Consider the following 12,862-nt stretch of genomic DNA (forward strand, 5'->3'; position numbering starts at 1 on the left):
TGGTCCCAAAAAATTAAAGTAACATTTGACTTTCCCAATTTAGAAACTGGCCTATTTTTTTGAAATTTTTATTTATAGAAACTGGCCTATTAAAAAGTAACGGAGGAGTATATTAATACGTCGATGTTGACACCCCCATTTTATCTTATCTTAGCCACTAGTGTGTCCTTGACCGACACTTAAATGTTGACCCATTGACTTATGGACAATGACCATATGGGTATTATGGTCATTACTTGGATTTATTATTATTAGAGAAACCGAAAATAGAGTAGATTTCCTCAAAAGTTTCTGACTTGAAAGTGTACAGTCTGTAATTAAGAAACTGAAAAGTTTGTTTTCCTGACTAACTTGACAGTAACTATAAGAATGAGTTTGGATTCCTTAAATTAACTTCTGGACAGAAAATTTCCAGTTTTTTTTTTTTATACAATTGATTTTGAACTCAAGACATAGAGCCTTTTAAAGAAATCACTTTCTGTCTGTCATTTTTGGGAGAAAAAATCTAAGAGGATAGCATGGAACTGCAACAAGAAGCTGTTGATTGGTTGGTTCTTCTTCCTCCTTAGCTAGGGTTTGTTTCATTGCAGAAAGAAAGAAAGAATACTCTTGCCCAATTCATTCATAGGTATAATTTCTTTCAAGATTTTTAGTGAATTTGCTTAAATTCTATTGCAATATCCAAATTTTGAAATGGGTTCTTCAAATTATTTACAGTGAGCTAGTTTTTGCATGGTTTCTTTGAAGATATGTGCTTTTAAGGACATGGGTTTCTTCTCTTGCTTATAAATTTTTTTTTTTTTTGGCCTTCTTTTCTCGATTTTTAATTGAAATTGTAGAAAGTAAGTTTGTGGAGAATGGTTAAAAATGACATTATTTTTCTGGGTTAAAGAATGTTTTGTGGTTCACATTCAGATATGTTTGACAGTTTCCTCAGGGGGAACAAAGGGCATTTTCTGAGCTTAGAATATTGACTTTGTTTCAGACTTTCAGGATAATGCTCAAAACTTGTGTTCTTTTCTTTTGATCTATGAGTCATACATATGTTTTTATGTTTCTGTGTTACATCTGTGGTTGTGTTGCTATACTATAGTATTATTAGTAAGGATTGGTCCTCCTTTAGTTAGTTTCGTAATTTGGATTCTGAATTTACACAAATGAATGGAATTCAGTAAGGAATGGAATGCAGGAGAAATGGAAAATGATGCAAATGGGTGCTGAATCTGTTTCCTGCATTGTTCCTTGACTGTCATCTGTTGTTGTTTAATATTTGTACCAAACTCTCTTTGTTGATTGTTCACTTCCATGACTTGTTTCAGAGAGACACTTGGCTGTGAAATGGATCTTTCGGAGTCTATGATAATTGTCTTTAACAGGATTCAGAAACTAGAGCCTGAAAATGCTTCAAAAATCATTGGATATCTTCTGGTGCAAGAACATAGTGACCGTGAAATGATTCGTTTGGCATTTGGTCCTGACAATCTGATCCTCTCTTTAATTACCAAAGCTAAAAATGTCTTACGATTATCGCCCAAACAGCTTTCACCTCAAATTTCACCCACCATGAGCTCTGAATCAGTTTCAGACTTTTCATTATTCACCCCTTTCTCCCCTGCTTCATCGCGTTCATTATCATCTCCGCCATCTTTCCGAGCCGTAGCTTCCTACTGGGACCAACAAGTCATTGTGGATCAACAACCAATACGGAACATGGATTTTAATCCTCAGAATTGTTCTGACTTGGTCGCTGATGACTACCATTTCCCAAATCAAGCTCAGTTCTTGAGTTTAGATGATCGATTAGAGCATAGACATGACTATTACTACCAAGAATCTGCATTGGGTAATCTGAATTCACGAGTTAGCCGGCGATCCGGAAGTTTGCCAGAGTTCCCTTTGAAAATCTGTCATTATTTTAACAAAGGATTTTGTAAACATGGTAGCAGCTGTAGGTACTTCCATGGCCAGCCCTTACAGGACAGCTTTTCTCATATCTTGAATGGTGGTGAACTCCTTAGAGAAGAAAATGTCATGTCTCCTGGGTCTCTTGAGAAGTTAGAGTTAGAACTGACAGAGCTTTTGAGATCAAGAAGAGGATTGCCGGTATCAATTGCTTCACTACCTATGATGTATTATGAAAAGTATGGAAGGATTCTTCAAGCTGAGGGTTACCTAACAGAAAGCCAGCGACATGGGAAAGCTGGTTACAGTCTTACAAAGCTTCTTGCTCGGTTGAAGAATAGTATTCGACTTATTGACAGGTGAGAGTGTTATTTTATTCGCAGCTTCATTAGTTTTGTAAAAACGGGACATGCACATCAGTTTTTGGTAAGTGCCATGCTGACACTGTTAGACAATCTAATGGTTGTCTTCTTGTAAAGACTATTTAATCAGTGATAAATTGTACCTAGTATCTCAGAAATGAATCTTAATTACAAAAGAATTCGATGATAAAAGAGTATATAAGTTTTGGAACACACTTACATAATGGTGGGACTTCATTGATTGAACAACAGACCTCACGGACAACATTCGGTGGTTTTGGCTGAAGATGCTCCTAATTACATGGAGTACCGTGGTGAGATGACTGATTCAGGTGGAACTGCTGCTGGGTCTCGACAGATTTATCTGACTTTTCCTGCCGACAGCACGTTTACTGAAGAAGATGTCTCCAACTACTTCAAGTACGGATTTTTAACATGGAAAAGTTTATGCTTCTTTAAGATAACATTTTTAGTTCTAATGTTGTGGTTTTCAAATTTAGGGGCTTTGGACCTGTTCAAGATGTAAGGATTCCTTGCCAGCAAAAAAGGATGTTTGGTTTTGTTACCTTTGTCTATCAGGAGACTGTGAAGATTATTTTATCACAGGGTAATCCTCATTTTGTTTGTGGGGCTCGAGTCCTTGTCAAGCCATATCGAGAGAAGTCTAGGCTTGTAGCTGACAGGTGTGTTTGTGCAAATCCAAACTAATTCTATTTTAGTGTCCAAGTAAGTTATTAAGTTCGTTTGTGGCAAATTGAAAGACTAAAAGGTATTGGTATCCACTCAGTGTTGTGGAAGATTCTAAGGCATTAGTCTTATTAGCGCTATGGTTTCAATATTGCTTTTTATTTACGTATTTCACCTTCTTCATTTACTGTGTTTTGAGTTTTGATTTAGAAACATTTTAATGTCGCAGGAAGTATTCTGAGAAAATTGACAACTCAATGTACTATCCATCTCACATTCTAGATGTGCATGATCCCGAGGATTACTCAGGTGAGTTAGATTACCACAATAGTTGATTCAAGGACAGGTTTCCCAGAGTATGAAGCATAGCCTTAGAATACTTAAGGCTTTCTAGTGTTTTCATTTGTAGCTAATAATAGCTATTTGTTCTTCAGTGTCTAGAGTATATGATACCTCTAGATTACTTAAGAAGCAGTTTATAGAAGAGCATGAACAATTACTCGAGCTCGAGAGAAGACGTCTCTCAGAGATGCAATTAGCAACCAAGTCATTGGCACACCAACCCTATCTTGGTTTCATGGATGACGTTAGACTCTCCGAAGGTACCTACCAATTTCTTCCATAAAACATTGTTAGATTCTAATTTCCAATTTAAAGTAAAATAAACTGTCCCATAACTTTTTTCTTTTGAAAGTTTTTCTTTTTTCTTTTCCTTTTAGCCATGCTTGACAGCTAATTACTAGCTAGCTGCTCGAGGTCTCAGTGTCCACCATCCACTGGCCCTAGACCTCCCGGATGGAATGCGAGCAACTAGCTAGTTTCCAATCACTTCCATTTTTCTTACTCTTTTATTCTAGCATTTGCAGATCACAATCAGTACACATCCACAGCCGATCGTTTCAGTTATTTTCTTGATATGCTAAACAGTGGTTCTGTGCCTGATGACAAAACAGGCAATTGCAGTTCTAATTATGGTGAGGAGGGGTAAGTCTTTGCAACTTATTGCTTATTGAAATACATTATAGTGTCTGTGAAGCATGGTGCGTGACATTCTTGGCTGCACCTGGTAGCCTGGAAAATATGCTCGACTCAAATTAAAACATGCCTAAAATTTGTTAGGATATTAAATGCTTGCTTGCAATGTGAAAAATGCCTTGAGTTTGTGCGGGGTCATTCATGGAGATTGTAATTTGTCATTTGAACGCTCGTAAGAAGTAAAAAGGCTGTGAAAATCTGCATGCTCGAGATATGGGAAAGTCACAGCCTTCTTGCCTGCAATCACAGAAGAATACCATTCCCTGCTATATAGTACTATTGATAGGATCAACTTACTTTTTACCATATAATTTTCAGAGTTTATGTTGCAGTCACAGAAACTCTTACTTACTCGAGTGATTCATGTTCTTTTCTAATACTGGTTTTTCCTTGATATTTTTAATTTTATGCAGCAGCCAAGGGATAAATCTCCCTGAAAGTCCATTTGCATCTCAAATAACCAACAGCATTCCGACGGTACTGTAGATTAGTATGTTAATAAAGAAAAAGGAAGAAAGAAGGAATAGACATACTGGAACTGAAAATTTTTTCTTGGTATGATGGACAAACTTATCTCAAATCAAGTGGCAGCAGCTGAGTTTATACAAATTAGAGGATTTACTATCACCATTGGTTCATTATAAGATGATGGCTTCTCTCCCTGTTGGGGTGAAGAAAGTAGCAAAGAGAGATACAAAATATGTAACAAGTTTCCACACTTATTCTTCTAACAATTTGTGATTACAAATGCTAGGAATCTGTGGGAAATTCTAGAACAGAAATGTAATGTATAGTTTGTCTTAGTTGAAGAAAACAAGTACAAGAAAAGAAAATAAGGAAGTGCAGAGTTGAGGAAAGAAGAAAACAAGTTCCTTGTCTTAACTCTGCCATCCTTGGAACTGATGGAAATAAATTGCTGGGCACTGGCAGTTTAATAAGTTGTCGTGAATATGGAACTGTTTGTTATTTTTTGCTGTTGCGCCCAGCTATGTAGATCGCGCACAATGCTTTTCTATGTGCTTTTACAGTAATATCTACACTTTCTGTTGGTTCTGAAATGAATCATTGATCTTAGACTTTGTGTTGACTGTTGACATGGTGATGGAGTTGGTCTATTTCATGATGAACATTAGTTTTTGATGATAAATAGAATTAGAAAGCTACCCAGTTCAACATTTTCAAATCAATGAATTCGAGAAGACAAGAAGAGATTTGGTGGTGAAGATTTAAAGATGATTCATAATGGTATGGCCTGCTGAATTGCCAGTCTTTGCTCTCAGTAAAAGAACTGGAATGCTTAAAGGAAAAAGACACAAAAACAGATGAAATTATTGATGCAGACACACAACAACATTTGCTAATTCTGTGAATGTTTTCTTAGAACAGACAGTTGTGTCCTAAAAGTTTGTTTAAACAAGATCGATATACATTAGTCTCAGAGTAGAATATATACTAAAGGCCTGTTCTACTTTCATCCCCACTATTACATACATAATTATACATACATGCTAATAGCACAGCTAAGGCTTACTGCTCAGTATTCCAAATGGTCGAGTATAACCTTCTTCTTACAAAAAGGTGCCCGACTCCAATTCTGACGATAGTAGGATTGCTGCGTTGCTGAAAATATAACTCGTCTTCACTTCAATTTGTTCTGCCCGGACGAAGCAGCAATACATTGTGTCAGTACCTATCAAGAAAAAGTGTTGATACTTCTGTCTACCGCAAAACTCTATCTTCTTTGTCACACTTTCTAACTATGATACCTGAAAAGATTGAGCCTATCTAAGTTCAGATAAACATTTCAAACTACTGTAGTTCAGAAAGTATGAACATAATAACTCAAGATCAGAATTGTTTTAAAATGAAATAATGGTCTCCCACGCTGGTTCACTTCTCAACAAAAGCTTATGAAACACTATGCCGAGGCCTGAAACTTATAACAGAAGAAACATAATACAGATTACAAGTATTTACCTTGTTCGAAGGCTCTGGTTTCTTTTTAAATTCATATCCACGCACATGAAACAACCAAATCTCTATCCATCCAACCAAGATAAAGAGCTCCATCATCCTCGTAAAGTTTATACTTCTCACAGTAGCTGTCCAGCAGAGTCTTGATTGTAGAGTTTACCACTGAACTCAGAGGATATGGAGTAAACCCAGCCATTCTAAAGCGTGATTTCCACTTCCCAAGAACCTCGTGCCGTTCAACTCTTTCTGCCCCCTCGCATGCTATAATGTTGACTACATCCCGTGCTAAACAGTGTTGTTCGACATTAATCCGCTCCTTGTGATCTCTTGAAAGAGTCGCATCTATTGACTCAAACATGGCTGTATAATAATTCAACGTCTCAAGGAAACGCGGCAAAAATGCAGCTGTGTTTGTGTTAGATTCTTGCTCAACCAAAGTAACTACTTTGGGCGACAAACTTTTAATCAGCCTTATTAACCTATCACGATGGTTTTCGGTACTAACACTTTCATCAGGCATGTGATGAAGCACGTAAGGAAAATTCACAGCAATTGCCTCTCCAGGTCGAACCTCAAGACTGCTGAATTCAATATCGACACCAGACACAGGCGCTGCATGAAACTCAAAAGGAATTTTACAGGAATCGGCAAGCCTTGATAACCTCTGACCCACAATCTGAAGTCCTCCACCACGAGCATACGCAGAATTTGAATCATCAATACCTGTAATTCGGATGTGAGGGGGACCACCAGGTCGAGATGCAAGAGCCTGCATTAGAGTAATCCACTGGCTGCCTTGAGCAATTTGAAAATCAATAATGTGGATGTAGTTTTCATCTTTTACAGCTTCTGCTATTGCACCATTAGCTGACATGTATCCAAATTTGAAATATGGGCAGGCCTCATACAGGATATGCATGTAAGAAAGAAGTTCAGCACTAGCCGGTTCTTTGCACTTCAGAGATTTGTAGATACCATGCCCTGTGGAGGATAACCTCGCGACAAGCCCTTCTAACATGTAAGCTCCCAGTCGTTGGATTGGCTCTCCAGAGACAGATACCATATTCCTTAAATCACCGATCAACTGATTTGCCCTTGGAAGATCATCGTCAGATACAGCTTTTGCACATGAAATAAGAACTTCTTTCAGGTCTCGTTTAGGGTTCATTATTTCCATCATTTGATTCCAATCAAATGCGGATTGGTCCAAATTTAATCCACCTTGAAAGGAACTATCAGGACTGTCCATAGTATCTGTATCTGGACCCAACATAGCAGTTTCTAATTCTTTCAATTTGCTCCACATATCATTCTCATTGTCAGTTATGCACGACAAACTTAAAGGAGATCCATTAGCATCATAAGGAGAATGATTTGGTTCCTGTGGGTATGTATGAGATTCTTGCTGTGACATAGGGCTTCCATTCGGTGAAAAACTCACAGTGGATGGGGTATTATAAACCATATAACCACCAGTTGCAGAAGATGACTCTAAGGTGCAGTACTGTTCGCTAGAAGTTTGAGCAGGATAATGCATTTCATGGATGCTTTCATCGGTGAAACGGCGTTCATCTAGAGTTCGCATACTCTGCGGGAAATAATTAGACTGCAACTCTTGATCGTAAGTATTCTGTGATCCAACAAAAACCCCATGTTTGTGGGAAGCAGCATGCAGTGAAGAATAACCCACTAAATGACTTAATCCAGTCACCTGAGAGCCTGAGTAACATTGGTAATCTTTTGTTGAGAAACTAGTCTCGGACCTTAGCTGAGAACTCATCTAATAAGAACTAAGAATTTATGCAATCTTCTGACTATTCTTCAAACATCATAGAGAGACAGCACTAACCAGTTGATTTCAATGACACCAATTTAGAGAAATTAGCAACTCCTTCGTAATTTCCAGTCCCTAAACCTCGTCCACTTCAAAGACAGAATGTCCGATGAGGTGATATCGCCCAATTTGCAAAAGACAGGAAAGCAAGGTAAGAGACCTTAATGATCGAAAATAGAAAAACATAACACAACTGTAGCACTAATAATATAGACGCCATTTTTCATCTAACAAAGAGAACGAGAATGCAGGAAACATCAAGCATCTGCTAACTACAGTGAGCATAATCAGCAAGAGAGAAGGGAGGATTGACCCTTTTGACTGACCATGATCTGAAAGACATCTGGTTTTACACCGGACCAAAAACCATCCGAATAAAGCTTAAATCAAAAGTATCTGATTACAATTCCGGAGTAACTTAGAAGAGAGCCACTGAAGGCGATTGTGCTAACATGGTTTGTAAGTAGGGTATCTCAACATAAAAAAAAAACATGCATGAGGAAATACCTCATTAAAGGAGAAAGAGATTCGGGAAGAAACGAAAACGATCTACGACATATAAACCAGAAACTCAAGCAATTCTACCGATGTTTCTTATGCATTCAGTGGATTATACTGAACTTGTTGCGAGAAGTGTCTTCTAGACACAAGAAGACATCCAAACACCTTTCAGGGGCATACCAAACAGATTAAGAAATGGACTCACATTAAGTCAGGTCAATGAAAAAACTTAAAAAGGATCAACTAAGAATGAGATCTAGAAGACTAGACACGAAACTACAATGTTCACTAACTCCTCCCACAGAAATTAAAAAGTGGGAAATACAGGATAACAATCATTATAGTTAAAGATTTATCAATTAGAGCAACAAAGATTGCTCAAAGAAGAGATTCAAACTCATTGAAAAAAAAAATATGACACTGCTATTATAATGCCAGATCAGAAGTAGTTCATAAATCTTTACATCAATGTATATATGTTGTACACATGCAACGGTTGACAGGTGAAGAAAAAAGTGGACAAAATCAGATAGTTTCATGCTATAAATATGTACTCTATATCATCTCCTCAAACGATAGCAACTATCTAAATACGTAACTATGAGATGTAAACAAGATCCCTCTCATTAAGTGTTGTTTAGTCGACCCAACTTAATATTGGTAAAGTAGACCCTATGATCTTTCTTAAGACGGTTTAATAATTCCCCAGACCCCACCTGATCACATCGCCCACCCTGTGAACCACATAGCGATGCCTAAACAAGACTTCTAGAGATAATGACACAAGATAACTGTTAGAACTAAACATTATCTGTAGAATGGAATTGAAAACTATGTATCTTTCCAATGTTTCGCATAGATGGGATAGTTGGTAAGTTAAACAGTTATCCCTGTCATTGTTCTTACAAGTTTAGAAAACCGTCCAAGCACACACCTCTCTCTGATCAGACATTGGACTGATCAATGTAAAACGTGGATCAGAAAATTCAACACTGAGCTTAAACCCTTTGCCGACACACAAGCAGATACAGTTGGATACTCCAACTTGATGTGAGTAGTCATGTTAAATAGTAAAAAGGGATATCATTAGACTCATTACCAGCTAAAAATGAAGGCCAAATTTTCTGCCAGACAACACGATGACCCAACCATTAAGCATATCCAACAACAGCATCTCACAAACTTAATCTTACTGAAGGAAACTTCGAATTTCATTCAACTGTTAATAGAGAGTAATAATCCTTGCTAGGTCACAGAAATCTAATTTCCTAAACCATAGATGTTTTATTTTACCATGAACAGACGTTTCCTATGTACATCAACAGAACAACTCGTTTGTAAATGGGTTTCTAAAGTAAATCTCTTTAAGATTCAACAGTTCATACCTCAAGCCCTAATTTTCAACCCAGACAAATGTTATCAATGCTAGGATCACTTACTTTTAAAGGCACTATTTCCTAATTCAATATAAATAAAAACTTCATCAAACTCAATTCACCAATACAAATTCTTTTTCTTATAATTCACCTAAAAGCAGAAAAATGACATCTTTTGAATCATAACAAAAATACCCATATCACACAAAACCCTCCCAATTACTATCAAGTCATGATAAAAAGTATGGAAAAAAAATCAACAGAATTTGAGTCTCAGATGTATCTTTCACAAATCCCTCACCGACCCACTTTTCAAAACATGAAATTTTCCAATAATCTGGAACAGAACCCTCAAATTGCAACAGAAACCCAAACCAAAATCACCAAAACCCTGTCTATTCAGCTCAAGAATGGAAAAAAAAAATGATAACAAAAGTCCAAAAAACAGAATCTAAGTCATATGATAACTTCAACATCATACATACCTTTGAAGAATTTTCTTAGAAGAATTTAGAAAAAGTGTTTGTTTTTGCTTTTTTTAGCTTCAGACAAAAAGACTTCAGATGAGGAGAACTTGAAAAGAAGATCAACTACTTACTGCAGCAGCATCACTAGGAGAAGAAGAAGAAGAAGAAGAGAATCATCCTAGAAATGTATAAATGAAGACTCCAAAGTCTTGAATAAAGTATAATATTAGAAGTTTAACATCCCCAGTGTTTGTTTATATTACCTAGAGTACCCCTCCTAAGCTAATATTCCTTTGGTACCAAAATAGGAATTAGTGATAAAATTCCAAACTTACCAACTCTTTTCAAAAGGAATAGTAGTAATAAAATCTTCTAAAGCGTCTATCACAATCAAAACACACATAGAAATAGGAATACTATGTTATAGATTGTATCTATAGGCCAATAGCATCTAGGAAGTGTTAAGGTAGCAACCTATAAAGATGATTAAAAAACTAACCACCAGTATAGACTAGCGTGGTGTGGATAACCAGGAAGATATCAAGTTGGAATGACTGTCTCGTTAGATAGCAACTAAAGTGGAATTTGGGGATATGTTATTATTTGTTTTATTTAACCAATAGAGGGGACCAAGCAACCAAGGCGGTTGATGGCATTCAAAAGAGCCCATCCCTACAAGAGCGTGTTTGCTTTTGGCCGACTCGGTGTCTGAATTTGACAAGGTTCCTCGCTCGGCTCACATCAGATGTTAGAACATTTATTTTTTTGTTTTGAGTTAGATCAGACTCGCGATCCTAGTGAGACCTAATTCCTGATTCGGATCCATTTGAGTCACGGAATAAAATGCCTGACTCATGAGACCAAACCACTGACTCGCATATTTTTGAGTCATATTAGTCAAATCTGACTCAAAAAACAAAATATCGAGTCAGACCCAGATGATATCATTCAGATCCAAATGACTCAGATGATCAGGAAAAGTCAAACAAGGTGTAAATCTAGTGGTTGAGGGAATTGGTCCATATTTAGTCCGCCTCCTGAAAGACGGTTTGTTTCGGATTTTTAATCTGTTTAGATCTCCGACACCTTGACAACACCTTAGAGAAGACATAGTTTGCACTTGTATGGAGCAATATTCAAAAAAATTAGTGAGTATTTGTTTTCTCCAACGCAAAACATATTATCTCTCATATTTATTTTATAGTTGTTTATCATATCCAATGCCAATGATTGGCTAACAAAACCCTTTCAAATTTTATTCTTTTATACTTTATTTTTTTTTTCAATTTCCCATGTCAATGATTGGCTCTTATCTTATGTATGGATGCACAAGATAACAAAATCCTCTGCGTATTTACATATGTTGAGCTTGTATAGATACAATGGAGTAACACTAAGAAAATACGGTTATCAGCTTCCTCGTCATCGTTGGAATCTTGAGTTACTTTAACATTGGATATGTAGTTTCTAGTTCCAATGGATAAAATGAAGTTATTCAATTTTTGTTGTAAAAATATGACGTTGCTTCTTAAAGTACAACTGATTAAAAATACATATTGAATACTATATATATAATTAAATATAATATTTCTTTTGCCCAAATTATATATGCAGAGAAACCAATTCTTTTAGATTAACAAAACTATATTGATTTTACAAATATCCATTCTCTTTCCTGTTTTACCCCTTGTTTTTGATGAAAACTAGAAACATTAGTGTAATATTATTATCGTAAATAGGGGTATATTTAGAAAGAGACATCTAGGAACTAGAATTATGCCTATATAGATGGACAACCAAAAACTAGTTTCTGCTTATATAAGTTGGACGGAAGGAGCACCAAATTATATATATTAAATATAAATGTGAATACGTACACATTAGAGTGTACTCCAAATATAAGAAAAACAAGTGATGAAAAAAAAATCGAGATTAAAGCTTGTCAAACCAACTGCAGAACCAATCCATAACTACATCTAGTGGACCAAATACACCATGCAACAATAGCTATTTTGCAGATATCCTCTTCTTGTATCTGATGAGCTAAAAGCTCGTCAAACTAACTGCACAACCAATCCACAATATTTGTGCCTGTTTATATGTGAATACCAAGTACAACAAACCAGACTGCCTTAGAGAGATTGCAGTGCAAGATGCAGTGAGAAGAAGTCTCAAGAGTTTGAGCACAAAGAGGACAACCAAAATCTCCATTCTGAATAACATATATCAGCTTGTCTCTTGTTTGAAAAATGTCTTTGAGGCATTTATAGAAAAATTGAGCAATTCTTGGCAGCTTCCACGGTCTTAAAAATAGATTGCATCCTTTGCCCTGAAAGATTCATGTTTTGTTCTTCAAACATCTTTCTGTATGCTGATTTAACAGAGAACATGCCACTTGTTTCTAGAGTCCAAACCATTTTATCTTCATGTTGAGTATGAATAGACATATATGAGGATTTATCTAGCCACTAGAGCTTCAAAAAGAGAGAAAATAAGAGAATGATTCCACCCTCCTGATTCTGAGAAGAGCTGGTACACATAAGTATAGTTTTGATAATTAAGAGCACCAGATTTTAAAGAAGGGGGAGCTGACAAATTAGGAATCCATTTGTAACTCCAGATCAAAATTTTGTGACCATTTCCAATACTACAACAACTATATTTCTTAATGAAAAGTGAAGCTCGGAGCTTATGCTTTAATGCCTCAGCGAAATTATCAACAAC

The 12,862-nt window shown here is 36.4% G+C and overlaps 2 protein-coding genes across 7 annotated transcripts; one reads left to right on the plus strand and one right to left on the minus strand.

Moving 5' to 3' along the window:
- The first annotated feature begins 309 nt into the window (after nt 1-309).
- On the plus strand, nt 310-5,003 carry LOC113336858 (zinc finger CCCH domain-containing protein 18-like). 5 transcript variants are annotated; one of them, XM_026582546.1, is made up of 8 exons: nt 310-628; nt 1,320-2,261; nt 2,517-2,684; nt 2,765-2,947; nt 3,181-3,260; nt 3,386-3,553; nt 3,809-3,935; nt 4,403-5,003. In XM_026582546.1, exons 2-8 carry the CDS (start codon nt 1,339-1,341, stop codon nt 4,470-4,472), a joined length of 1,719 nt encoding a protein of 572 aa, XP_026438331.1. In that variant the 5' UTR covers nt 310-628; nt 1,320-1,338; the 3' UTR covers nt 4,473-5,003. The 5 variants fall into 5 exon arrangements, with proteins under 5 accessions (XP_026438331.1, XP_026438329.1, XP_026438334.1 ...); XM_026582544.1 differs by having other exon boundaries at nt 311-628; nt 4,400-5,003; XM_026582549.1 differs by having other exon boundaries at nt 311-628; nt 3,818-3,935.
- A 280-nt stretch (nt 5,004-5,283) lies between these two features.
- Nucleotides 5,284-10,359, minus strand: LOC113336661 (scarecrow-like transcription factor PAT1). Of its 2 annotated transcripts, XM_026582308.1 has the most exons (4): nt 10,157-10,358; nt 7,810-7,883; nt 5,964-7,679; nt 5,284-5,752 (listed from the first exon to the last, which is right to left on the minus strand). In XM_026582308.1, exon 3 carries the CDS (start codon nt 7,543-7,545, stop codon nt 5,995-5,997), a length of 1,551 nt encoding a protein of 516 aa, XP_026438093.1. In that variant the 5' UTR covers nt 7,546-7,679; nt 7,810-7,883; nt 10,157-10,358; the 3' UTR covers nt 5,284-5,752; nt 5,964-5,994. The 2 variants fall into 2 exon arrangements, with proteins under 2 accessions (XP_026438093.1, XP_026438092.1); XM_026582307.1 differs by having other exon boundaries at nt 5,964-7,883; nt 10,157-10,359.
- Nucleotides 10,360-12,862: the final 2,503 nt, after the last annotated feature.

This window comes from Papaver somniferum, unplaced genomic scaffold (genome assembly GCF_003573695.1).
Source record: "Papaver somniferum cultivar HN1 unplaced genomic scaffold, ASM357369v1 unplaced-scaffold_154, whole genome shotgun sequence".
Classification (NCBI taxonomy): domain Eukaryota; kingdom Viridiplantae; phylum Streptophyta; class Magnoliopsida; order Ranunculales; family Papaveraceae; genus Papaver; species Papaver somniferum.

What these genes read in the sequence shown, in the direction of transcription:
- LOC113336858 (XM_026582544.1), top strand. Translation starts at nt 1,339, where the DNA reads ATGGATCTTTCGGAGTCTATGATAATTGTCTTTAACAGGATTCAGAAA. An exon ending in AGTATTCGACTTATTGACAG is followed by an intron (nt 2,262 to 2,516) that starts GTGAGAGTGTTA and finishes ATTGAACAACAG; the next exon opens with ACCTCACGGACAACATTCGG. An exon ending in TGACGTTAGACTCTCCGAAG is followed by an intron (nt 3,554 to 3,808) that starts GTACCTACCAAT and finishes CTTTTATTCTAG; the next exon opens with CATTTGCAGATCACAATCAG.
- LOC113336661 (XM_026582307.1), bottom strand. Translation starts at nt 7,740, where the DNA reads ATGAGTTCTCAGCTAAGGTCCGAGACTAGTTTCTCAACAAAAGATTAC.